The following is a 27,557-nucleotide window of genomic DNA, read 5'->3' on the forward strand; positions in this document are numbered from 1 at the left end:
TATCTGTAACCTGGAATAACATATCTTACCTTGTAGTATAGAATAAAATATTTTCACTTACAATAATTTAAACTTGTTCGAGTTATCGCTTCGCCCTCATCGAGGTTACTTAAACAAACACTCAGTCATCCCATTGTTCATGTTAATTGGGAAAGGACCACCATTCGCATGAAGGCGAAAACGAAATTCTCTCAATGTTTATACACGCCAAAAATATTCACCTGAACCATATGGTCCGGGGTAATTAAGCTATCCGGAAAACTGACTTTGTGGCTTCATTCTTTCATGTATTTCAACATACATATTATCATTGCCATCAATCTCATTAAGAGTCTCAACGTATGAACATCAACAGTATTATGAAACACAACCCTTAGGCGATTTTAACACCAGCATCATGATACAAACATACATTATTTTATGATATCAAATTACGCACCATATACATCATCATTCGTAGTCCCACAGGGTGAGATGCACTATCTCCTTAAGGCAGTGGAGTCCACACAACCACCACCCTCCAATTGCATCAGTTTTATTCCTGTGTAGTTCTGTTCTCACTTTATCACTGATAAGTGTATACACATAGGGTGGCAAGCTGTAAGCTTAGGGCGCAAACCTTCCACATAATTGTTTGTATTAGCAGAGTCTCTGCAGATTCTTTTACTGTCTTACTGACTGTCCATATCACAGTCTTGCTGGGCCTAAAGACCGCAGACACGATATCCACTCACCATTCAGTCACTGAACAAAGGCTCTGTTCAGTTGACCGTGCAGGTGATATCCACCCACCTTTCGCTCCGAGGCTCTATCCAGGACACCTTGGCCAAATGGACCCTCTCAAAACATGAGTTATCTCCCTTCCTGTTTACTCCGGCGCGAAAGACCTTCAACCTCCGAGACCTGGCAACAATGGCGTCTGTAAATACGTTGCTTGGTGGTCATGAAAGTTACAGTGCTAAAAGCCTACCTCCGCGGTCACATCCAATATATGACGGGTAAGATGTCTGACCTTGGTGAAAGGGCGAAATGGATCAGCAACAATTTGTCCAACAAATGCAAGCGCCTCAATGCATGCAATTCTGCCGAGTCGACGACATACAAAGTTATAACACCAATCGTCGAAAGTATTCCCGAGCTGCAGAATATCACCGTGTGGCTACAGAAATATATCCGACATGACTGGTTCCACATTTAGAAATAGTAATGTCGGATATATTTCTGTAGCCAAGGTCTAATAAATAGCAAACAAGAACTGTGACTGTGTGGCACAATGTCTTCCTATTGTTAATAAGATATCCACAACAAGGAGCATTCGCGGCCAAGGTACATTCCGGGAGGATTTCATATTGGCGCATGAACATTTTAGACAAGAACGATAGCTCTATCGTCTGTTTGATTCCAATGGTACTTATTATCACCGAGGCACTTGTGCATTGTTTAACGTAGTTCTGATGTTCATGGGCCAATACGAAATCCTTCCCGAAGGGCAAGAGTCACCATTCGGGTTGTCCCTTCATGACACGATTCGGTTACGAAAGTGACCTACAAGAAGACTCGTACCCATCTCGTACGCCATTATTGCCAAGATATCGTGGCAAACCAATCAAATCGCGCGTAGTTATAAGCGTTTCAAAACAAGGAAATGGCGGGACCGTTGAACTTTGAAACTTCGCTAAACTATACCAAGTACAATTTAAACATAAACTATGAGCTACTGGATCAACAACTTTCAACACTGAAACATAATCTGCAAAGGGAATGACCGTATTGCTGTTTTGCCCAGGGGATGTAGGATATTCTAAGAGCCAAGTTTGGAAATTCAGAGTTACCTTTCCTTGATAATAGCACTAGACTATTTTTATCTCCATGTCCGTTTGCGCTGAGACAGGACCCAGTCGTAAACATGGCCACGAGAAGGGTATGAGACGCCACCCTGCTTGCCGGAATGACATGAGTAGTTACGAATATAGTCTTCTTGGAGGTTACGGAGAGAGACGGGTGGTGACGAATGACCAAGGTGCTAGCCCTGGTGGTTTCATACAGTTGATGGGCACACTGGTGGCGTCCTCGAGATAAAGTGTCCTGCACGCTGTGACTGGAAATGGATAGAGCCCACAAGTGTGGCAAGGATCCTTGATTCTACTGTTCTCTAGATGAGCATGACTGTGTTCGGCTTAAAAGGTCATAGATATTATTATCAAATTCAGGGTCAAATTGCTAATTCTGAAAGACTGTGGTCTAACTTCATGATTTGGACTTTAAATGGATGGACTGTTGACAGAATTAGATTTGATGAAAATGTCTGGAATGGCATGATGCCTCAGTTGAACAAGCTTTTACCTCACTAATGTAATTCCAGAATTATTCTCAAAAAGAGTGAACAGGGATATTCCGCCAAATAATAAGCTAAGATTTCATATGATTTCACGAATGTACCCGTGAAGATCCGGGTTACAGTTGGTATTTAGCAACCGGTGCTTGTCGTAAAAGGCGACTAACTGTATCATGTGGACAGGCTCGCTGGCTTGGTTGGCACGTCATGGTTTCCCAACTGCGTAGATGGTTGCTCATGCTGGGTTGTCTGGTCCAGACTCAAATATTTACAGACCGCCATATAGCTGGAATATTGCTGAGTGCGGTTTAGAACTAAACTCACTCACTTACCCATTCGTGTCACTCCTCAAATAAATGATGTCCTAGCTTGATAAAAGCTATTACATGGAAGAAGAGAACCCTGAGTGACTCCACTCCCAGCTACGTCGTCCTCAACGTCCCACCTTTCATAAACGGTATTGTCAGTTCACGACAAAACTTACCATAGATGAAAACGAAGATTTGACATAAAAAGGATAAAATTTATTGTCTCAAAAGTACAAGGACTGAAACAACTTCATGCTAAGTCGGTGTGCCCTACAAGCGTTATTGAGTTAAACATACACACTGCTATAAATTTAGTATGTCTCAATCATGGTAAAATGCGAAAGGCCTGTTTTAGAAGTAAATTTATGTCGAAAGACTAAATATACTGGTAAACACATATAAGATGATCCACGACCTGACAAATGACCCAAATTTGCATACGTGGGAACGCCCCACAGAACAATCCACTTGAAACAAGAGGGAGACAGGTTGTCTGATAAATATCGAAAAGTTCATTTTCCCCGCATGAATTGTTACAGCACACTCGATTTGGGAACAGGTACAATCCCAACGAATTGAATCAACACAATATACTGAGCAAATATGTTTAGGACCACCGATCCATTTCACGAAGCAAATGACATTTGCCTGGATTTCTTTTAACAAAATTGAATATCTAAAATGCTTGTCAATGCCACAATCATCTATTTGCCCTCGTCTTAACTAAAGGTTAGCGTGGAATATCAGTATCTTATGCCTGAAATTGCAGTCTTATCATTCGAAGGAATATGCGGTGTTGTTTTAATGGGTAAAGTTGACTTTTCGTCTACTAAATATTAAATAGATAATAACTACAAATAGTTAATTGTGTTTCATTTAACTTTTTAATATGTTAAAAGTTATCTGTTACTGAATGGTGGTGGCTAAATCAGAGTAGCAAGGGGGAAATATTTTTATCCCATAATTTTGTTCCTATTTCTCTGTACGGGCTTATTTTCGTCCATAATTCCGCTGGTGATCGACCGGGAATACATGTCTTCGAAATTTATATAACCGGTTCCTGAGAAATGGTTAGTATTCAAACAATATTTCCATATTTCTGTCATATTTTTATTATGGTCACCAAAATTGTGTACAGAAAACTGGAAATACCTTTTGACATTGATAAGTCAGTAAGAAATATCTTTGTACACAAATTTGTCGGTTTGGAGATTACTCAGTGCCAGACTCAGAAGATTTATCAGTGACTAAAGAAATATAAAATACAGACAACTCACCAAAGATTACTCTTTTTTATGACAAAGTATGGGAACAGTAAAAACCTGATATAGTATGTGTCAATTATTATACAAGACACAACAATGCCGGGAAATTAGGCGGACTTACTGATTTATGCTTTAATTATCACTCTCTGAATCAGTCTCGGTGTCTGAATCACTTGCAAGTCCTAAGTCAATCACTAGTCTGTCAATTTCCCTTTCTACTGCGATTTGGCGTTGCCAGTATCCATCTTCAATTGTTTTAACATGTTTGCAACATTCCGACCATTTTTTTACACCGATTGCAGACATCCTTTCATTTATGGCAACTCTTAAGGAACTTTTTGTGAACTGCAAGTTTTGTGAAGCGAGATAATTTTTCACATTTGGACAAATTAACTCAATCGGGTTTACTTCTGCGTGGTATGGAGGGAGACGTAGTACATCATGGCCATGTTGCTTCAACATCGTGTCTACTCTGTAGACAGGGCCCGATTTGTTGGATTTTGCAAGAAACAATTGTTCGGCTTTAAGCATTTTCTCATCAAATGAGATATTGTGCCTTTGTAGCCACGCTTTTATGTCATCTTTTCTGTTGGCGGTTGCTTGCTATGATATGGTGCATTATCCATAACGATGACAGAGTGCAGTGGAAGGTTTGGTATCAACTTTTCCTGGAGCCATTTGGAAAAATTATCAAAGTTCATCTCGTCATGATAGTCTGCTGATTTGAGTTTGGAATAAAAAACAAGCAAAGCATTTGGAACAAAACCGTTTTCACCCCCTGCATGAACCACAATAAGCCGAAGCCCGGTGCCAGACGGAGGTTGAACCCCATTTATAACGACTTCACCCTCAAGTTGCCAACACTTTGGGACAATGTGGTGTACATGCAACCATGTTTCATCGATAAAGATGAGTGTTCGATTTTCTTCTCTGTATTTCTTTATTGCACGCAAGTATTGCAAACGCTTCGAAACAGTGTCTTTACGTTCCATTAAAAGTTTACGGTTTGACTGCGTTTTTCGCCACCAAAACCCCATATCTTTGAGATTTTTTCGAAAACTTTCCTTAGAACCCTTGTAGTTCAACTGGCACTTTGCCATATCATACATCGTATCCAGAGTGGGTAGTTGTTGTTTTTCGCCATATAAACTTTGTACAAATGACGGACTGCACACTGGTCGAAATCATCAAGTTTGTAACAGCAAGTTTTGGGTTTGCGCAACTTGGTGGGACTGATAAATGTTGGTCCACTCGCACTCCCACCACCTTCTGCCTTAATGCGCTTTAAAGTTACCGTTGAGAGTCCAGTAGCAAGGCTACTTTGTAAAAGAGAATCTGCTTTGGTTGCAATTTTTGTCCTTATACATGATAACATTGTATGCTCTCTCCCTTGCCTGAGAATGAACTATTTGCCCATGTTTTCCTAACTTGGACATTTTTTACTACGACTGAAATCTGTTTAACATTATTGAGACAGGTGTAGAACAGTAGCGAGACAGATGTTAATCAGTAGCGGTGTTGATTTCATGTCACGGTTAGCATGTATTGCACGTGCATAACCGTCAAGCTACCTGTAGCAGCCAAGTGTACTCGCCCATTTCGTTGTACCGCCTCTCTTGTCACAAATGCGTTTAGTGCGCAGGATCATCTAGTATGTGTCTAGCAGTAGTGAACATTTGAAAACATTGTTGGAAATGCTTTATCCTGCAACTTGTTTCGCGATTATTTAAGTCTATATTTATATTACCTTTATAATGATCAATCTATCTCTCGCATTGCTCCATGCACAATGCATGCTCGAAGCGACCAAACAGTCTGATTGTTATTACCCCAGATAACCTAAGCTGCACGTTAGGTGCTAGCAGGTTAACGATTACATGACATCCAACTGGGTGCCGATTATCGGGTAGGTGAACAGAGGCAGTTTTTAAGAAACTTACTTGCCTAAGGTAAGACCACATGTATAGGTCTGTTTACATCTTAGGAGGCAACGTTTAAACATCTGAAAGAACGATGATGATGGCGATGAAACACAAAGGTGAGTCAGTGTAGGTTTACGCCGCACTCAGCAATATTGTAGCTACGTGGCGGGGGTCTGTAAATAATCGACCTTGGATCAGTCAACCCGGTGATTAACAGCATGAGCATCGACCTGCGCAACTGGAAGCAGATGACATGTGTTAACTGTGTCAGCGAGCCTGGCCACCCGATCCCGTTAGTCGCTTTTTACGACAAGCATACTCGCCCCTTGTAGCAAGCATGGGGTGCCGAAGACCTATTCTACCCATGATCTTCACGGGTCGAGACACAATGGGATAGATATGGTAATGAAAGCAAGGAGCGGCGTTACCCTTCTGGGCCCGTTCCTCAAAGCGATCGCACAGGACAGGAGTTACAATCACCATATCAGCAAGACAGTCGTAAAACTGTTAAAGTACGGGAGTTACAATCACCATAGCAGTAAGACAGTCGTAAGTCTCTGTTAAACTACAGGAGTTACAATCACCATAGCAGCAAGACAGTCGTAAGTCTCTGTTAAAGTACGGGAGTTACAATCACCATAGCAGTAAGACAGTCGTAACTCTGTGTTAAAGTACGGGAGATACAATCACCATAGCAGCAAGACAGTCGTAAGTCTGTGTTAAAGTACGGGAGATACAATCACCGTAGCAGTAAGACAGTCGTAACTCTGTGTTAAAGTACGGGAGTTACACTCACCAAAGCTGTAAGACAGTCGTAATTCTATGTTAAAGTACGGGAGTTATAATCACCAAAGCTGTAAGACAGTCGTAATTCTATGTTAAAGTACGGGAGTTACACTCACCATAGCAGTAAGACAGTCGTAAGTCTGTGTTAAAGTACGGGAGTTACAATCACCATAGCAGCAAGACAGTCGTAAGTCTGTGTTAAAGTACGGGAGTTACAATCACCAAAGCAGCAAGACAGTCGTAATTCTATGTTAAAGTACGGGACTACAATCACCATAGCAGTAAGACAGTCGTAAGTCTGTGTTAAAGTACGGGAGTTACACTCACCATAGCAGCAAGACAGTCGTAAGTCTGTGTTAAAGTACGGGAGTTACAATCACCATAGAAGCAAGACAGTCGTAAGTCTGTGTTAAAGTACAGGAGTTACACTCACCATAGAAGCAAGACAGTCGTAAGTCTGTGTTAAAGTACGGGAGTTACAATCACCATAGAAGCAAGACAGTCGTACGTCTGTGTTAAAGTACGGGAGTTACACTCACCATAGCAGCAAGACAGTCGTAACTCTATGTTAAAGTACGGGAGATACAATCACCATAGCAGCAAGACAGTCGTAAGTCTATGTTAAAGTACGGGAGTTACACTCACCATAGCAGCAAGACAGTCGTAAGTCTGTGTTAAAGTACGGGAGTTACACTCACCAAAGCTGTAAGACAGTCGTAATTCTATGTTAAAGTACGGGAGTTATAATCACCAAAGCTGTAAGACAGTCGTAATTCTATGTTAAAGTACGGGAGTTACAATCACCATAGCAGTAAGACAGTCGTAAGTCTGTGTTAAAGTACGGGAGTTACAATGACCATAGCAGTAAGACAGTCGTAATTCTATGTTAAAGTACGGGAGTTACAATCACCATAGCAGCAAGACAGTCGTAAGTCTGTGTTAAAGTACGGGAGTTACACTCACCAAAGCTGTAAGACAGTCGTAATTCTATGTTAAAGTACGGGAGTTATAATCACCAAAGCTGTAAGACAGTCGTAATTCTATGTTAAAGTACGGGAGTTACAATCACCATAGCAGTAAGACAGTCGTAAGTCTGTGTTAAAGTACGGGAGTTACAATGACCATAGCAGTAAGACAGTCGTAATTCTATGTTAAAGTACGGGAGTTACAATCACCATAGCAGCAAGACAGTCGTAAGTCTGTGTTAAAGTACGGGAGTTACAATCACCATAGAAGCAAGACAGTCGTAAGTCTGTGTTAAAGTACGGGAGTTACACTCACCATAGAAGCAAGACAGTCGTAAGTCTGTGTTAAAGTACGGGAGTTACACTCACCATAGAAGCAAGACAGTCGTAAGTCTGTGTTAAAGTACGGGAGTTACACTCACCATAGAAGCAAGACAGTCGTAAGTCTGTGTTAAAGTACGGGAGTTACACTCACCATAGCATCAAGACAGTCGTAAGTCTGTGCTTAAGTATGGGGGCTACGATCACCTTAGCGCTACGTTCACGTTGAGGAGCGGGGTCCTGGGCCAAGATTTTCGAAGCTCTCTTAGCGCTAAGACTGTCGTAAGTTAATGTTAATGAATGGCACTTACGACTATCTTAGCGCTATGAGCAGTTACGAACATCAGAAGTTATGAACATCAGCCTGTAAACTTGGGTCAGCACCCACGCTTTGTTATTTATATCAAATGCTCTTTTTCAGAGGATAGTAAAAGTACGCTTTTGACGGCGAAAGTAATGTATTCAAGTAATGAGAGACATCACCAACCAGTCTTTCACCATTGTGACAAATTCAGTAAATTCCATCACCAAATAAGAAAGCATCATCAGCTTGTCGGATCAAGGGGTCGTCTTCTGATGCTGCTTGTAGCAGAGGCACGTCCTCATCGTCGTCTCTCTGAGGGTGGACAATCACATCATTCGAATAGTTCGCAGCTCCATGACCGATGTCCACATTGTGAGGGTTATTTCGGTGATCTTCCAACGGGAGGAGTTCGTCGTCGGAATTATGTTCCATGTAACCTTCATACGGATCAGCGTTGTCTTGCTGTTGTCTATGGCTATGGTCCGACGTAACACATTCCACCATGTCACATTCTCTATAAACGAGCTGCAATGATAAATTGTACGCAGTCTTTTTCACAGCTTATGGCGTATTGGATGTATCTAACGCACACGCACGCATGCACGCACGCACGCACACACACACTCAATTAAGCACGGCTAAGTTCAATTCAATCATTTATTAAACAGACACACACACACTATGCATGGCGAATACAAACCGGTGTCTCAGTTCAATTATTCATTGGACAAACACACACACACACGTGCGCGCTTCTTGATGGGAGTGAGTTTAGTTTTACGCCGCTTTTAACAATATTCCAGCAACAGCACTACGGGGAGACACCAGAAATGGTCTTCGAACATTTTACCCACTTAGGGAAACGAATCAGGCCCATCGACGATCCCTCTTAAAGTGACAAACAGTGTACAATGAACGTGTGATGTGAATTTCGTAGATACAAAACTGAAATTTAACACTTACACACGCGATATGTATGTTACAGTCAGATTGTGAAATCAGTCATTTCGTGAAATGACTTAAAGTTTCAGTTCTTTCGTGAAAAGACTAAGAGGGAAAGTCATTTCGCGTCATTTTGGGTATTACAACAACGAATATACTTCTGTCATTTCATGAAATTACAGTAAATAACTTAGTCTACTAAAGTAGTAGTCTACAAATTTCAGCACCACTTATTTGAACAGTTCCAACTATTGTGGCAGCGACTGTTGCACTTCAGCTTGACTTTGAAGCATTTACACTTGATTGTTTGACACTTGCTATGTCCAGAGCAGCCACCCCTGTCTGGGACGCGAAATGGCTGTCCCTGTTAGTCTTTTCGCGAAATTTGTAATCATTTCACTGATTTCACAATCTGTAACAAGTATAACTCGTATGGGAAAAAGACACATGCATTTCACTGTGTGCATTCGGTTCGTTGTCCAACACAAGGCATAGACCAGAATAATCACGTGAGCAGAATTCCAATCGAAGCAGTTCTACAATGCTACAAGTTCTGTAAAATATGCACCCCCTTGCACAAATATGCGGCAGGTATTCTGGACTTACCTGTTCCCTTTGAAGCGCTGTCGGTGCATTCATTAGCCTTGATTTCTTAGGATTATACATCACGAGGAACAGACACACCAGCACCATCAACAGCAGGAATGGCGTAACCTTAATTGCCTGGTACACATATATTAAGGGGTGACAGACGTAATCCGTGAAGCCAGCACTTCCAGATGGACACGTTGGCACGCAACTACCATTGGAGAGATAGAATTTCTTCTCCTGACAATCATATTGATCAATGCATGTGGCCTGATAAATGTAGGTTTCTGGTGGACAATTGGAGTAACAATCACTGTCTTTTCTGTTCGGTGCTTCTTTGGGGCAGGAGGATAAACAGGATCCGTTGTATAAGATATTTTGGCATTCGTAATTTTTTCGGCAGTCAGAACCTTTACCGAAATATCCTGTAGGACATTTGGACAGACAATTTCTAGAATGTACGTATGGAGCGAAAGAGGGGCATGTAGGTAAACACGATCCATTGTACATGACAGCGTCTTTTATCGTTGGGCATTCGGATGGTGAAACACATTTGTTGTCGGGAAATATGCTGGTGTTGTGTGGACATTCCGAGATACACTTGTCATGAAATCTATATGGAAGCGCTGATGGACATTCATGTAGACATTTGGATTCTTGAACAAAGTTCCCCCGTGTCTTGCAGTCTTGATAACTTACACACTTCATATCAGGTAAACTGGCTGTTCCCTGTGGGCAGCTATGGTAGCAATAGCCTGTCCTGGTATAGGGAGATTCTTTTGGACATGATGTTGTGCATGTTTTGTTGAAAACCATATTTTTCTTCATTACACATTCGGTTTCGCTAATGCATTGGAACTGCTCTGGGGTAGTGACAACAAAGTCTTTAGGACAGGCAGGATAGCAGTAGCCACGGGCTACATACGGCGATGGACCAGGACACTCAGATACACATGTTCCGTTGGATATAAATCTGCTGCTACCTAAACACATGGAAGAGTCAACGCATTGCATGTCTGCAGCTACAGTGTCATTGGGACAGCTTTGTACACACAATCCTTGGTGGTTTAAAGGTGCTGCAGGTGGACATGAATCAAGACAGGTATTGTTGAATACTACCTTATAGAGGCCACGTGTTGATATGCATTGTTGTAAACCTATGCACGCTTCGCCATCAAGCACGTAGTTCTTTGGGCACGTCGAGTAGCACACATTATCTATAGTATGAGGGGCTTCAGCAGGACAAGCGGCGATGCATTCATTTCGGAAAAGAACTCTATTTCGGCTGACACATTCAATGTTCAAAATGCAACGAGTCCCAAGGACATATTTCTCTTTAGGACACAGTGCTGTGCATGACCCTTGGTCACTGAAAATAGATGTAGATGGACACTCAGGAACGCAGGTATTGTTGTATATGAAGTGACCCAGCTTGTGAGTACATTCCTTTTTTGACAGACATTCTGTTCTATTTGCCGTGACAGATTGGTCAGGTGGACATGAAGAATGGCAGACACCGTGTAAAATAGACTGTTTCTCAGTGGGACAAGCTTTAACACACGTCTTGTTGTCTATGAAATATCCGCTGTCAATACAGTCTGATGGAGACACACAGTCGGACACATTCTTAACCGTATCAGCTGGACATTCCTTACGACAAGACCCATCTTTCGTGAAAGGCGCGGATGAAGGGCAGGATGGTACGCATGTACCATTAAACAGAACCTGTTTGTTCTTGGACACGCAGTATGTCCCATTCAAACAACGTGATCCTATCCTGATTGTATATACTGGGCACGTGTTGTAGCAGGTGGATGTTTCCTGTTGGTAAAACGTCCTTGGCGGACAGGAATGCACGCATGTTCTCCCGTATACCACATATGACTTTCTTCGGCATTCCTGTGCACTAATACACCTCCAAGGGTTGGGGTACATCCAAGGATCGGGAAAATAAAGAGGAGCTGTTGAGGGACAACTGTATGTACCTATTTCAACCAAGCCGGACAAGAGGACACACACCATGAGAATGAACATGATTGTGCTTCAACGGTAGGGCGAGTCAGGAACACCAGACTCTGTGGGGTTCCAACATATAGGAGTTGCTATCTGAAAAAAGGACAGTTATGTTGACTTTGACGATACAAGTGTCTTTTAATACAAGAGTGGCATTAAAATTCACACCTGTAGTATATCACACCTGTAGTATATCACATCTGTAGTATATCAGCCATTGAATCACATATGACCATTAATATTGCAACCACCTGTGTAGTAACTATGGTTCGTACAGACTGTATACTGTAATTAAAACCACGGGTGACTAGAGACAAAATCCATAATTATTTGATTTGCCTGACTCGTAAATGTAAGAGAAGCAGAACTAAAGTAAAGTAATGTAAGGTAGGGTAAAATGTAAAGCATGTAAGTAGAATAAGGCAAGGTAAAAGTAAGATAAGGTGAAGCAAAATGCACAGACGTGGTGAGTAAGGTTAGGTAGGTTAATGTAAGGTAAATTAGAGTAGGGTAAGGTAGGGTAGGGTAAAGTAGGGTAGGGTGCATTTTGGTAGGCACGGTTACATGGGTAAAGTGAGTATAAAGTTTAAGAGAACCTAAGGTAGCGTAGGCAAGGTACGAAAGAGTAAGATTAACTAGTGCAAGGTACGTTGGGTAAAGTAAGACAAACTAGGTAAACTAGTGCAAGGTCTGGTCAGGTAAGATCAGGTATGGTAAGGCAGGTTAATGTAAATATACCACAAAAACATTGTTAGAAAGATATATCTTCATGACCTTTCAGTTACACAGAACTAGCAACGCGCGCGCGCACACACACACACACACACACACACAGAGAGTAACAATAATTATCATAATAAACATAATGTGACGATGATAATACGGTGGTGGACAACAGTCCAAGGCCTCTTTTCACAACACACTAAGGTGATCGTATGTCAGTAAGGTCACCTCAGAGCAATGTTAAAGAATGGGAGTTACGTTTAACCTTAGTAAAGGCTGCTTCGTGAAAGGAGCCCCAGTACAAACTGTCTAGCTCGAAGGTGTAAGGTTAACTGCTTATGTTAATTCTACCTAAACATGGCACTTCATCTACTTAAAACTGGCCCTACAACATCTACCAAAACCTACCATGAGTAGTATTAGCGCAGGAGAAATATGGACGCACTTGGATTGCAATCTGTGAAGTGAAAACGAAAGAGAAAGTAGGAAATCCCCGTCCTTGACATTGTGTCCGGATGTTGAGTCAGAACTAAGAAGTCAGAAAGGCCTGCCACTGCCGACGACGAGTGTTAAAATGTTACACAGTGACCAGGTATGTGAATTGTTCTTTGTTACAAATGCACGCAGAGACTGCAAGTCATTTTGTGATACGAGTGGTCCATGAGTGTGATACGAGACACGAGCGCTGTCCTAGTTATGTACCTGTTCACAGAGAGGTAGGGTTCTGAGGATCCTTGGCACAGGAATCTTCGACTGGGGAAGATTTCCAGACAGTGAAGATTATTGCTATCCGCTGTTGTCTTGTTTGGTGTGATTGTTAGCCAAATATGACGATTTCAGCATCGGCAAAATGGAAAAGCATTGGTTGGATTTCCCAGTTCTAAAAATAAACCTTTCGCGGAACCTAAACCGGTTTCAGGGAATAAGTACGACAATCCTCAATCGATACATACACATTTGCGTTAGAATATGCAATATGGGTTGATTGCAACAGTCACGTGACATTAGAATAGTAAGAGTCAACTCAGCCCTCTCAGCTGAAGGATATATTCGTGTTATAGTGTTTTTCCTTGCAGATGCACTGTAAGAAACCGGACGAGCCCACAAGAAAGCGGTCCGATTGAAAATCAAGACACCACAATGCTCAGCCTTAGAATCAAAGCGGTATATATTTTCATTTTCATATTCGTAATGCCAAAAATAAGCTGAAGTATGTCACTCTCAGAAGTGCATGTGGGATAACGTGATAGGTGTTGTTGCATAGACCTGGGTTGTGAATGTTCTAGGGTGCGGTGGGCGAGCTAAGGCGCCAGGCTACTAATCCAGCGAGCTTGGATGTGCCGGGATAGAGCCCACCTGTGACCGGGAGTTAACATTTCTTGGAGTCAACTTTGTGTGCAGACACTTTCAGTGTTGTCACAACCTCTAGTGTGCAGCGCACAACCCTGTGCACTTAAAAGAACCCGCGAATCAGTTGGTAGGTGACTAGATGGTGGCCACATGAATACGTGCAAACACCTAGTTGCGGGTATCGGAACGTGCAGTAAACATGGACAAAACACTGTGTCTATGTGTCCCAGTCCACCCAGCTGTGAATGGGTACCTCGTAAGGATGGGAAAGCCACGTTAACTCGGTGCGCCTAGTAGGCTGCAAGAGTTGTATGTTCCCCGGGGAGCTGAGATTGAAAATACAATTCGCCGTTGTGATGGACATCCAGTGATTGAGGGAAACACCCAGTGATTGAGGGAAAAAGCGACCTTGAGCAGTTGAACTGGCGAACTGGATATCGTCGCCATACAAATGACTAGTATATATATTATATATATATTAATTGATATATATTAATGGTCAACTTTGAAGACTTTTCTGTGCCTTGGATTCCTATCGTGTGTTGGTGCGATACACATCTTTTGTAACATACCCAAAACAAAACAAAAAAACGTTTGTGCGATTCATTTAAGAAAAAAAAAACGTTTGTTTGCTGTTTAAGTCGCATTCAGCAATATTCCAAGCAAAGACTTCTGTTCATCACCTGTCTGGACCAGATGATAATCAAACTCATATGCAGTGATCTGATGAGTTTTGATACGATGACACATGACAAACCTGAATACCAGACCCACAACAAATAAGACACACAAGAAGAAGTAAGAACCTTCAGCGTCTTTAATGACTTTGGTTTCAGTAACCAATGTTTGTCGTAACAGGCGACTAACGGGATCGGGTGGTCAGGCTTGCTGACTTGACTGACACATGTCATCGGTTCCCAGTTGCACAGATCGATGATCATGTTGCTGATCACTGGATTGTCTGGTCCAGATACGATAATTTACGCCGTTACATAGCTGGACTGTTGCTGAGTGCGGCGTAAAAGTAAACTCACTCATTACGCGATCCCATTACCACAATCATGAGTTACTGAATTCAAACCTGGATTTTCATGGGTTTCAGTGTCAATAGCGTTATCAAATTACACTGAGCCAATGTTATGTAAACACGTTTTGTTGAACTTATCCGTCGACTCATGCATTTACAGCAATGACAGCCTCGGGTTTTGTTGGTAAAATCATTTAGTGATTCTTACAGACGTTGGAGAAATAGCCATGGCCACATCGAATGATCGCGATATCCTGATCCAGGTGGAAGAAGATGAGGAGGAAGACTTTGAGCTGACACAACGTCGTATAGAAGCTGAGAGAGCTGTTAGAGAGGAAGAAGCGTTCAAAAGAAACACCCTCAAACTTGACATCCCCAAACTTCCAGACGGAAAAACACACCATCTTTTCATTTCCCACAGCAACGACCCTCCAGATGAAGAAGAGTGGGCGGAGGAACTGGTCAACACTATGGAACGAGACTTTGGCTTGAAATGTCTTTGGCCAAAACGAGACTTCACTCCCGGCCACGATGTGGGTTCTTTGATACAGGATGGAATCATGAAGTCCATGAAGGTAGTCTTCATTCTGTCCCCTGCTTCCATGGAAAGCCAGTGGTGCAAATATGAGCGGAATTTCGCATTTGGGATTTCTGTTGAAACTAATGAAAACCTAATCATTCCTGTTATGTTGAGCCAGTGCGACTTCCCAGGTATACTGAAGACACTGAATTATATTGACGTACCTGCTGGAGAAGACTATGCCTTCAAAATCCGTCGGTGCTTTGACGAAGACACGCGTACGTATGATTTAACCTTTACAAATTCATTACAAAACACAAATCTTATCAGAGGTTATATTTCTTTTTATGAGGGGGTAGAGAGGTAAGCACCTCAACGGGGTTTACTCTAGTCTGTCATACAGACCCTGAAGCAAATATATCCAAGGATGCCAACGCAAGTATAGTAAATGTGGAAGGTCTTGATTTCCACAGCTTCAGAAAATCAGGAAAATCCCAGGGTTCCTTTTCATTACATAAATACTTTTTTCTATGAGTTCTTTTTTCTGTCTTAGATGTTCATCATTTCAAGGAAAATCCAGGGAGACAAATCAGAACATATCGTGGATAGAAATCCTAGATTAGCAGACCATGGCAGGAGGACCTAAGTAGACCTTCTTTTACTGAATCGTATAAAGCTCCGAATCGCATCCAAACTATTACGGAACCTCCAACGATCAAGCACGCCTTGTTTACGTAACGGCAGTTAACTATAAATGTCCGTTTTCTACGATTGCCGCTAAAAACTCTCCCGGCAAGCGAAACTTTACTAACTCTTCAATCAGCTCGTTTCACATAATACTTTGTTCAGATGGAAACCCATTTGATAGTTTAATTTCGCAACACTATGCTCAACGATCAGAGTTTTCAGATGTAATAAGAAATGCTCTGTTGCTTTTAAACTTTTAAACTCGTAGACGATCAAGTACTTTTACGGAATCAGTAAAAGCATAGATCTTGTTGGCAGATCTTAGTCTCCGTAGACTGATTGTTTGAGCTGTTTGTTTGTTGTTTAATGCCGTTCTCAGCATTATTATACATATACATATGGAAATTAATTAAGCAACACCAAATTCAAAGACACATAAAAACTTAACAAAGTTTAACGAAGTAATTTTGATGATTGATTATTCAATTTTGATGTATTGACATACAGCATGAGCTTTTCATGGGTTGATATGACGCGCGTGAAGCTTGCACAGCGCACGTGCATTGCTTTAACCTCAACTTTCGAAAAATGCACTTTTTCCCTGGGGTGTTTACAAGCGCAGGTTGTCGATTGCATTCGGTTTTTCATTCATTTCAATGTCATGGCACGTAGGAAATTATCAGAGGCCACTCGTTGGCAAATAATCGGCATGAGGAATGCTGGTATGTCTCTAAGACAAATCGGGACTCAAATCGGACGACATCATTCCATAATTTCAAAACTTTTGAAAAAATACCGGGCCACTAATGAAGTTAAAGACCTGCCTAGACCAGGAAGACCCAGGAAGACCACAGTCCGGGAGGACAGAGCTTTACTGAGACTTGTACGGCGCAGGTCCTTCGACTCGAGCTCTCGGTTGAGACAGGAGTGGCTTCCAGGGAGACCCATCTCGAACAGGACTGTTCGGAATCGTCTGAAAGCTGCAGGATACCGGGCAAGGAGGCCAATCAAGCGACCCAGACTGTCTCCAGCCCATAAGGCAGCCCGACTGGCCTGGTGTAATGACCGTTTGCACTGGAACATTGCCTCTTGGAGGAAGGTCCATTTCTCAGATGAGAGCCGGTTCTTGCTGCACATGGTGGACGGTCGTACTCGGGTCTGGAGGCAGAGGAACACAGCAATGGCTCCACGGAACATCCAGGAGACTGTGGCCTTTGGGGGAGGTTCCGTTATGGTATGGGGGTGCATTTCCATGAACTGCAAGTTGGATATCATTACCATCCGTGGCAACCTTAACGGTGTTCGTTACCAACAGGAGGTTCTTGACAGGGCTGTGGTACCTCATTTTGAGAACCATCCTCTGGCAACGAGACCCATATTTATGGACGACAATGCTAGACCTCACAGGGCGCATGCTGTAAATGATTTTTTGCGGCAAAATGCAATTGACAGAATTCCATGGCCTGCCATGAGCCCTGACCTCAACCCCATTGAACATTTGTGGGACTTTATTGGCCGTCGTGTGAGGCAGAGAGACCCACCAGTCCATAATCTCAACGAATTGACGGCTGCCCTGCATGAGGAGTGGAACAGGATCCCCCAGAATCAGATCCGGAGACTCATCCAAGGAATGAGGAGGCGTCTGGAATCGGTGGTGCGTGCGCAGGGAGGACACACTAGATATTGATGAAAGTCGGTGTGCAGACTCTCAGATGACTGTTCTTTCTTTCCATGTGACATTTGTGTTAATACACCTGACAACAACGTCTGTGGATGAATAGTAAATTGTGTCCATTTTTTCATGAATTTAAGACAGTTTTAAGAATTTGGATTTCGTTGCAATAAAGCAAAGTCTTGATACTTTTTCCCTTTAAGTTGTTTGTCAGAGATCGTCTGTTGAATAAAAAAGTGTCAAACTATATCAACCCGGCATATTTTGATTGTCAGAACACTTCAAAGTTGCTCCAATAGAAAAAATTGGGGTGTTGCTTGATTAATTTCCAGGTGTATATATCACGTGGATATCCGGGTTACAACAGGTGTACCCATACTTGTAAGATGGCGACTAACGGGATCGTGCGATCACACTCAGATTTGCTTAACATATGGCACCACATCCAAACTGCTTAAATTGATTCTCATGCTGGGTGGGGGTGAGTGGGGTGGGGCTTGTAGAAAGTACTTGCGCCATTGGGTTTGAAAATAGGTAGCAAAATCCCTTACCTGGTAGCAGCATCGATTCGTATTTAGTCCCTCCCTCCCTGTCCCATAACTGTATTGGCCATATGGAACTGTATTAGGTCTTCTGATCCACTCTCCACTGCCCCACCTGTTCACTAGTGGTTTATAGGATCAAATCTCTAACACTTTGTGGGCCTATAAGTTTGATTTTCATCAAATCTTCAGCCTTTCTTGTCATTGAATATCATTCTTTCCAGGTGCGTTTGACTATCTTGTTCCGGAAATGATGAAACACTGGAAAGACGAAAAAGGTGAGGAAAAAATGAAAAGCCACAGATATAAGGGTGTGTGAAGATTAGAATTTTTTGGAACAGCCTGAGCGTAGCGCAGGCACAACAGACCAAGCGAACCAGGGTGTGTTTTCGACAGAGACCGTGGCCCACTGTTAGAAATGAGATATTTGAAAGTGGTATCGCCAATATCAAACATGTACAGTATTTATTAATATTGTATTTTAATTTTGAAGGACCTAAAAGTGGAACTGTTGTCAAGATACTTGGAGAAAGAAATTTGAAATCCATCTGCAGGGCTCCTGCATGGTCTTTTCGAGATCTCGATCAGCACCAGCGCTACCAGCTCCGCCAACTTGGAAGCAAGGTATAGAAACTATTATATTTATAACGACATGCGTATATAGTAAGTTTGATTCCTGAGAATGTTTATATGGCATTACAAATAATGGTTAAAGCTTTCGCTCGTCACGCCGAAGACCCACGTTCTATTCCCGACATGGGTGCAATGTGTGAAGGCTATTTCTGGTGTGACATTGCTAGGATACTGCTAACTGTGGCAAAGCTAAAACTAATAGATAAGTTTGGTTTTTAGTACAGTCAAGCAATATCACGGAGGAGGACACCAGATATGGGCTTCACACATTGTATCCGTGTTGGAAATCGAACACAGGTCTTCGTCGTAACGAACGAACGCTTTAACCAATAGGCTACCCCACCGCCCCCTTACAGATAGGAGATTTTCTGAGTAACCGCGATCTGTGAGAAGGTCCTGGGGTAGAATAGGCCTTCACCAACCCATGCTTGCCACAAAAGGTGACTATGCTTGTCGTAAGAGGCGACTAACGGGATCGGGTGGTCAGGCTCGCTGACTTGGTTGACACATGTCATCGGTTCGAAATTGCGCAGATGGATCCTCATGTTGTTGATCACTGGATTGTCTGGCCCAGACTCGATTATTTACAGACCGTCGCCATATAGATGGAATATTGCTGAGTGTGGCGTAAAAGTAAACTCACTCACTCAGTGGTTATGGTAATTTCAAGTTTATTAAATATTTCCACCTTGTTAGGCAGTTTGATGTAGGTTTGAGTTTTTTTTTCAAAGAAACAAATCGGATGAATTGTTTTGATGCAGCGACGCTGATAGGTCTGGGACTTTAACACATGTATGTTTGTTTCAGTTTGCTGAGAGAGTTTATTACGGTGCAAAGGACATCGCCAACAACTCTGTCTGCATGAAGTACTATTCCATCATTCACTCGCGTTGTCATTGTTGCGGCGTTTGCTGTTGTAGCACAGTGTTCATCATTTTGCTGACGCTTCTACTTGTTTGCATCGTGGAAGCATTGGAGATGAGAATGGTAGATGGTAACAGTTTCCTTATCACGTGTGCACTCGTGCCTCTCCTCGGTATGGGTTTGGTGTATATTGTTCATCTGCAGGTAAGTACACACGACTTTGCTTAACTATATCGGAAGCTGTGGGGTATCAAAGTTGTTAAAAAGTTCTCTAGTCACAGTCTAGGTACAATTTGTGAAAGTAATTTCTGGTGTTTCCGCCGTAGGATATTTCTCACTCACAAGCAGGGGCGAGTGAGTGAGCGAGTGTGTTTAGTTTTAAGCAGCACTCAGCAATATTCCAGCTATATGGCAGCGGTCTGTACATAATCGAGTCTGGACCAGACAATCCAGTGATCAACAGTATGAGCATCGAGTCGCCTCTTACGACAAGCATAATCGCCTTTTATGGCAAGCATGGGTTGCTGAAGGCTTATTCTACCCCGGGACCTTCACGGGTCCATAAGCAGAGGCGAGAGGGAGCGGGGTTTAAGTGCTCCATTTATGAATATTGCACCCAGACAAGGTGATGAAAGTTTGAGACTGCTTAATAACTCCAACGTCTAGCTGCCAGACACGTCCTTTGTGCCTGTAAAATGATGTAATATCGGATGTCCTTCTGTATCCTTCTGTTCCCTCGACGTCTCTTGTCACATTGATAACTTTTTCTTACATAAAACTAAGAGCGTTTCAATTTGTTTAACGGTGCACTGAGCAGTACATCCGTGCTGTCTTGCCAATGGTGCTGAAAATCACGGAAATGTCTAAAGTATCGTCTCTGCCCTCCTAAGGCAATGGGACTCTACTAGAGCTAGGACGGGTAAACCGGGATACCCGGGCCGGATGGGTAATGAGTTGGACTTGGGTACCCGTCTCAATACCCGGACCTATTATGATCATTGACTTATTGATTAAACAATGTAATATGGTATTCTTGCGTGATTAAAATGTTGAATTGTCTTTGAAGATTTAGACATAATTGTGCAGACACAATACTCGGTAAAAAATATTGAACAAGTGGAACTTGTATCCTCCCGGTAGGGTAGGGTAATAGGAGGTCACAGTGTAGAAAATTTGGACCCGTTCCAGCCCTAGACTCCACGGACGACAGGGTTACAAGTGTCCCAAATCTATGACTCGATTACCTGAGGGGTATCACCAGACTCGTACCCGAGTACCCGATATTCCATCTTCAGGCTTCAAAATGTGTCACAAAAGTTACGGCTTGGGAAGAAAGATGTTCAAAATAGGATAGAGTTTATCACCATTTCGGGTACTCGAGTCTTTCAAATTAGATACGAGTCCCGCTTTACTCGACTCGGCCTCTAGTACTGGTGAGAGTCCTAGCTGGAATATTACTAAGAAAAGGCATACTAACTCAAAAATGGTCTGCCATTCTCCCTACCTTTTCATTTGCATATGTACGTGTATACATATATATATATATATACCTAACCACGGCCAAAACTAGTATCAACAGCACATTCACGCCTCATATATATATATATATATATATGAGGCGTGAATGTGCTGTTGATACTAGTTTTGGCCAAAACTAGTATCAACAGCACAGCAACATCAACAGCATATATATATGAGGCGTGAATGTGCTGTTGATACTAGTTTTGGCCGTGGTTAGGTATTTCTTGTTGTAATCCGCCACCATTCCATGCTCCACATTTTCTATGTTCTGTCTTGTATATCCGATAACGTCATGTTTCATGTACGTGCTTGTTTTGCTTTTTCACAGTTGGAAAAGAGATTGAGAGCTCGACTGCGAACATATTCCATGGAGCGAGTTTTTGAAACCAATATTCTCATCAACTATAACTCAAGAGCCTGTAAACCAAACGTATCCTTTGGGAAATCGTCATCACCACCACCACCAGCATCGCTTCTTCTTTTCCATCTTTCTATTTCGCTGAAGCATGGTTTCTAGAATCTAATATTAAAATATTTTAAAGCGCACGGAATACAAATGTAAAAGTATAAAACACGTTACTGGTAAGCAGTGAAGACGCCATGTGTTCGCGAAATCAAATGTAGAACCTTGTGTAAATAGGCATACGTTGGCAGCACTCATATATGTCAGTATTGTGAGGTCTGATTACAATACTAGCTTCATGTTGATTGCACGACTTGCCTTAACTATTTAGCTGGGGTATTACTGAGTACGGCGTAAACTCACTCACTATCGCCTTAACCTTGTAATAGTTGGATGTCATGTATTACGACTTGCAGCCATGTATGGTGAGTATCAGTAATGCCTCATGTTTGTTGTCGTGTGTGCTGTCAGCTGATCAATCTGGTATGACAGCATGTATAGTGTGTGCCACCTTTTGTCGTGTGTGCTGTCAGCTGGTCAATCTGGTATGAGATATGTGACGCTATATGTAGTGTGTGACAGCATTTATAGTGTGTGCCACCTTTTGTCGTGTGTGCTGTCAGCTGGTCAATCTGGTATGAGATATGTGACGCTATATGTAGTGTGTGACAGCATTTATAGTGTGTGCCACCTTTTGTCGTGTGTGCTGTCAGCTGGTCAATCTGGTATGAGATATGTGACGCTATATGTAGTGTGTGACAGCATTTATAGTGTGTGCCACCTTTTGTCGTGTGTGCTGTCAGCTGGTCAATCTGGTACTTGCCTTGAGATATGTGACAGCCAGTGAAGTGTGTGACAGCGTATATAGTGTGTGACACCTTATGTAGTGGGTGGCAGCCTATGTAGTGTGTGACACCTGATGTTGTGTGTGCTGGCAGTTGTAACATGGTACCTGCTACGAGATATTTGACAGCCTATGTTATCACAGACACTCTATGTAATGTGTTGTGCCGATTGTAATGGTACCACATACCACTGCTAACCCTACATGCTGTTTGTTCTCAGAAATACTTATCTGACATCATTTACGGACCCCGTGAGACTGGTGACACCTTCCCAGGCAGGGACAGAGAGGTAAGGAGCGAGTGGGTGAGTCAGTTTTAGTTTTACGCCGCTTTTAGCAATATTCCAGCAATATCACGAAGGAGGACACCAGAAAATGGGCTTCACACATTGTACCCATGTGGGGAATCGAACCCGGATCTTCGGCGTGACGAGCGAACGCTTTACCACTACGCTACCCCACCACCCCTAGAGAGGTAAGGAATTGTGACATTGCTGAACCTGCCCTACTAATGGTGTTGGTCACATACACATGCAACGGAGGGGCAATCTTGGCATGACAGAGATATAATGGTTTGTGACCAAATGTGGAACGGTAGACTAACAGCTAGTCTCTGAAATGAACATATTTTACTGAAAAAACGTTCATAGTGAAAAAAATACTATAATGAAATGGAACTATGAGACTTTCTTCATTCCTGAAGCTATGGAAATCTAGATTTGCCACATTTTCTAGACTTGCGTGGGCTTTCTTGGATATATATACTTCAGGGTCTGTACGACAGACTAGTGGAACGGTATTGAACATTTTGCCCCAGATGATTCAAGCTTGTGAAACACGTCTACCAGAAACATGAGATGTTCACACGTTATGAAAGGAAACTGACCGATAAAGAACTTTCACTTTACAGTTACGGCTTTGATTCACATTAGATATTTACATATGCTTAATAAAATCAGGATATGGTTAGATGTAAAACTTTCCAGCCCTGACCAAAACTTGCCTGCCCGCAAATAATTTCGGTTTGACAAGCAACGTAATATATCACCAATCTGGAATTCATCATTCGTGTTTACGAGTGAATCAATAATGATTAATTACGTTGAAATAGGATGTATATCTACATATACATGTCTAGATATTAACCCGACCGGCAGACAGGTGAAGTGAGAATCTGGCAGTCCATTTTGAAAATAACGCGTCCCGGGCGGTCAGGTAAGCAGGTGTTCCGTACGCTGTAAGTATAAACGTCTAGAATCTAGATAGGAGTAAATATACAAAGTCAGGGGGAAAGAATTTACAGACTGCGAAGATCTGAGATTGAATTCATCTTCGGCAACCAATGCTTGTCGTAAGAGGCGACTAAAGGGATTGGATCGTCAGGTTCGCTGACTTGGTTGACACCTGTCATCGTATCCCACTTGGTAAATCGGCGCTCAAGACGTCAATCACTAGATTATCTGGTCCACACTCTACTGGACACGTGAAGGTCCTGGGTAGAATAGACCTTCAGCAACCTATGCTTGCCATATAAGGCGACTATGATTGTCGTAAGAGACGACTAGCGGAATCTGGTGGTCAGTCTCCCTGACTTTGTTGACACGTCATCGGCTCCCAATTTCGCAGATCGATGCTCATGTTGTTGGTCACTGGATCGTCTGGTCCAGACTCGATTATTTACAGACCACCGCCATATAACTGGAATATTGCTGAGTGCGACGTAAACCTAAACTCACTAACTCATTGCACACTATTATTTACTGTCGTCATATTTAGTGTCGTCATAAAGTGTGGCGTTAAACAGTAACAAATAAAACACTTTATCAAGTTATTTCCTGAGACGTATATGCTTGTCCCGAGAATTGAACATCCTCATATTTTGTAGATATCCCTGTTAATGGAATCCTGCTGGACCCGTATTCTCGAAAAGTTCGTGGTTAAAAATGGGATTAAGAAGTTCGTAGGGCTACGAACGTTTCGAGAATAGCTAGCTTGTTAATGGCAGCATATAAGCCTTGCTCACTCAAAATCTCTGCCTTCTGTAGTCACCTTTTTCATTTCAGAGAGGGACACGAAACGCTGGAAAAGGTTATATATTCTCTTTCATAAAAAGGAATTATGACTTTCTTTTTGGGGACAGTGTTGAAACAACAGTGGTGGACCGACATCCGACAGCTCAGAAACATAAATGCATTTGCGAAATGCTCGAAAAACAGGTGCGACAAAGACAAATATAACCCCCAGTGTTGTGTATACAGCGGATGCTGTCTAAACCGGCCCTCGCCGGGACTGAAGAAATAATCCGGTTATGACAGCGAGCCGGATTGCAGAGCTGACACCGTTATCTACAACTTGAACTGAACCAGTTTTGTCACTCTCATACACATTGTTGTATCACGTGGTTCTCTAAAGTGTGTGTCAACTCACTAATTACATGTACAAGTATACTACATGTACTGAACTAACATTACATTATCAACGCAGGATTAATCTGGTGACAATATACATCTGTCCGATTCCTCGCCACATGCCAGATTAGACAGCGCTGAGTACTATATAAATACATATTCGACGGACCCATTTCATACCGAGATCCGGTATTGGCAGCTGCCGGATTGGAAAGCACTTAAATGATATTCACTAATCCGTTGAAGAAGAGAGCACACTAAATTTATTTGCGATAAGAACCAGTTGAGGAGAACACGGCGGCAAAATGACTGCATCAGTGTGCACTGATGGCGGGGATCGTCGCCAATGATTGTGTGACTTGTAAGGCGCGGTTTACAGGTAGTTTAATTGGAATTATCCAACCAACAGCCAGCAACATTCAAGATACAAATTCGGTCAGCATGATTACTTCATAAGATTCCGAGATACGTTTCTCAGAATTTTTTCTATTCGTCACACCGAAGCCCACATTTTTTCTGTTCTTAAGGGTCCTGAAGTTTTTGTGCAGTATAACACCAGGCATTACGATTTCCTCTTTATTCCGACTAAACATTATGCCGCTGAATGTTGTAAAATATACTTGAATGAGTTTTATAGTTATATAACCAATTATAGATATGCGAGTGTTCCAATAGTTTAGTATACACCGTTTTGTTACTTTTAATATTTTTGTGTACAAGCTTAGATATTTGAGTGTTTTAATTGTTTTGCACGCAACGTTAAAATATCCATATTTCTTATTAAATGTACCAGCGACTTCAGACACACCGGCGTTACGTTCTATGCCGTCGGCGTGATCACCTGGACGCGTGTTACCCCCTGCATGCTTTGCGAAGACATGTTCTACCCAGAACTGCCCACAGGGACAACGTTTTGTATATTTAAGCGTAATAGTTTCTGTATTGTTTAGCGCTTATCTTTAGGTTTCTGTATTCAAATGACTTTAAAGTAAATTGTTTATGTGCTTTTGAAATAAATATTTTTTCTCAAATAGTTGACAGATTTCATGTATACCTGACTCTACAGAATCAAGTCTTGTCATGTAGGCCCGTGTAGGTCCGGGTTACACTATTAGTCTTCAGTAACCCATGCTTGTCGTAAGAAGCGACCAACGGGATCGCGTGGTCAGGTCCGCTGACTTGCTTCACACAAGTCATCGATTACCACTTACTCACGTTGTTGATCACTGGATTGTCTGGTCCAGACTCAATTATTTACAAACCGGCATTTAGCTGGAATATTGCTGAGTGGGGCGTAAAACTAAACTCACTCACTCACTCTCAGTCTTTTGTGATTTTTTTCTCCCTTGTGCTCAGTCAGTCACCGCATGTACGGCTTTGTTTGGTGTCCTAGTCATTTAACACTTTCATATGCAAAGAAACTGTTCATTTTATATAAGATAGAATTTCTTAGTTTTATGATGATACTATGATTGTTGTATTAAAACTGTGGGGCGGCCTAGTAGTTACAGCGTCCGCTTGTCACGCTGAACACCCGGGTTCGATTCCCCATAAGGACACAAAGTGCGAAGCCAATTTCTGGTGTCCAGTGATGTTGCTGGGATATTACTAAAAGCGGCGTAAAACCAAACTCACTCACTCACCCTGAGGACAATATCAATATCCCTTCATTCAACAAGGTTATCGGTCAAGGCGTCCTAGGCATTGCTCAGTGGAGTTGTTTCCCTTGGGTACGCATCCATGATCAACATTGTAGAACTGGCCATGGTTTCACAGAAGTAGTAATGGGCAAAGACCTGAATCACTAGAGGGTTTCCTTCTACATCAAGCAGACACGTCGTGATATAACTGGGTATATCGTGCAAAGAGGCTTTACACCCAATCGAATCACTGGTTTAAAATAGAATTTATGAACCTGTGTCTGGGTAGGATTCGGTCTGGACAAATATATACGAAGCTGTATGGCATGAATATTGCTGACAGCGAAACAACAGAGCAGTTAAACAACAACGCAAAGCAAACGTTAGATATGGATTTGTTTTGAGTCGTACAATAGCCTTTCTCTGTGTAGTTGTAACATTTCCAGATGCCATGTTGGAATTCGAACCACGGACCCGCTGATCCGAAGTCGCATTGTCCATATGACCAAAGAGGTTAACCCCGTCAACAAGATGATAAGATCAGGGTGTTTCTGGGAGATGACCAGCTACATTCGTGAAACTTTAGCTGTAAATATAAGCTGTGAAACCACTGACCTGCTTCGGGTCTTCAAATGTGTATTGGGTGTCGGCCTTTCTGAGCCACGATGTCCTCCAATCTGGGGAAATAGTCGAACCAGGATCCACAGTCCGCTGAAAGAGGGTAATGGTATATACCGTATGACTTGAAAGACATGACACGGATAAGGAGTTGAGAAGAGCTTTTGTGATCAGAATATGAAATGGTCGAAGCCTTAGCTAACTATAAGGTGCCTGGTGGTGAGTTTATGTTTGAAGGTGTTCACAGCAACTGTACTGGATTGTCCACACCGATTCAAACTCAATCATTCGTGAACCGTCCTCGCATACCTGGATAATTTTGGAGTGCGGCGTTAAACAAACAAATAAACAAACAG

General features: G+C 42.3%; 2 protein-coding genes across 7 annotated transcripts; one reads left to right on the plus strand and one right to left on the minus strand.

Moving 5' to 3' along the window:
* Nucleotides 1-2,844: 2,844 nt before the first annotated feature.
* Nucleotides 2,845-12,951, minus strand: LOC137298833 (prion-like-(Q/N-rich) domain-bearing protein 25). Of its 2 annotated transcripts, none has more exons than XM_067831137.1 (3): nt 12,881-12,951; nt 9,755-11,842; nt 2,845-8,731 (listed from the first exon to the last, which is right to left on the minus strand). In XM_067831137.1, exons 2-3 carry the CDS (start codon nt 11,768-11,770, stop codon nt 8,414-8,416), a joined length of 2,334 nt encoding a protein of 777 aa, XP_067687238.1. In that variant the 5' UTR covers nt 11,771-11,842; nt 12,881-12,951; the 3' UTR covers nt 2,845-8,413. The 2 variants fall into 2 exon arrangements, with proteins under 2 accessions (XP_067687238.1, XP_067687249.1); XM_067831148.1 differs by having other exon boundaries at nt 2,847-8,731; nt 12,918-12,949.
* A 28-nt stretch (nt 12,952-12,979) lies between these two features.
* Nucleotides 12,980-25,974, plus strand: LOC137298811 (uncharacterized). Of its 5 annotated transcripts, none has more exons than XM_067831111.1 (10): nt 12,980-13,064; nt 13,534-13,636; nt 15,060-15,647; nt 18,495-18,548; nt 18,764-18,894; nt 19,711-19,971; nt 21,617-21,718; nt 22,081-22,116; nt 22,757-22,825; nt 24,599-25,974. In XM_067831111.1, exons 3-10 carry the CDS (start codon nt 15,077-15,079, stop codon nt 24,770-24,772), a joined length of 1,398 nt encoding a protein of 465 aa, XP_067687212.1. In that variant the 5' UTR covers nt 12,980-13,064; nt 13,534-13,636; nt 15,060-15,076; the 3' UTR covers nt 24,773-25,974. The 5 variants fall into 5 exon arrangements, with proteins under 5 accessions (XP_067687212.1, XP_067687204.1, XP_067687187.1 ...); XM_067831103.1 differs by having other exon boundaries at nt 13,549-13,636; XM_067831086.1 differs by having other exon boundaries at nt 12,988-13,064; nt 13,549-13,636; nt 22,757-22,840.
* The last annotated feature ends 1,583 nt before the right edge of the window (nt 25,975-27,557 follow it).

The sequence above is a fragment of the Haliotis asinina genome, chromosome 1 (genome assembly GCF_037392515.1).
Source record: "Haliotis asinina isolate JCU_RB_2024 chromosome 1, JCU_Hal_asi_v2, whole genome shotgun sequence".
NCBI lineage: Eukaryota > Metazoa > Mollusca > Gastropoda > Lepetellida > Haliotidae > Haliotis > Haliotis asinina.

Coding starts and splice junctions, on each gene's coding strand:
- LOC137298833 (XM_067831137.1), bottom strand. CDS start 11,770: ATGTTCATTCTCATGGTGTGTGTCCTCTTGTCCGGCTTGGTTGAAATA. Junction 8,732..9,754: donor CAGCGCTTCAAAGGGAACAG/GTAAGTCCAGAA, acceptor TTATCATTGCAG/CTCGTTTATAGAGAATGTGA.
- LOC137298811 (XM_067831086.1), top strand. CDS start 15,077: ATGGCCACATCGAATGATCGCGATATCCTGATCCAGGTGGAAGAAGAT. Junction 18,895..19,710: donor TCCGCCAACTTGGAAGCAAG/GTATAGAAACTA, acceptor TGTTTGTTTCAG/TTTGCTGAGAGAGTTTATTA. Junction 21,719..22,080: donor CAAGAGCCTGTAAACCAAAC/GTATCCTTTGGG, acceptor ACCTTGTAATAG/TTGGATGTCATGTATTACGA.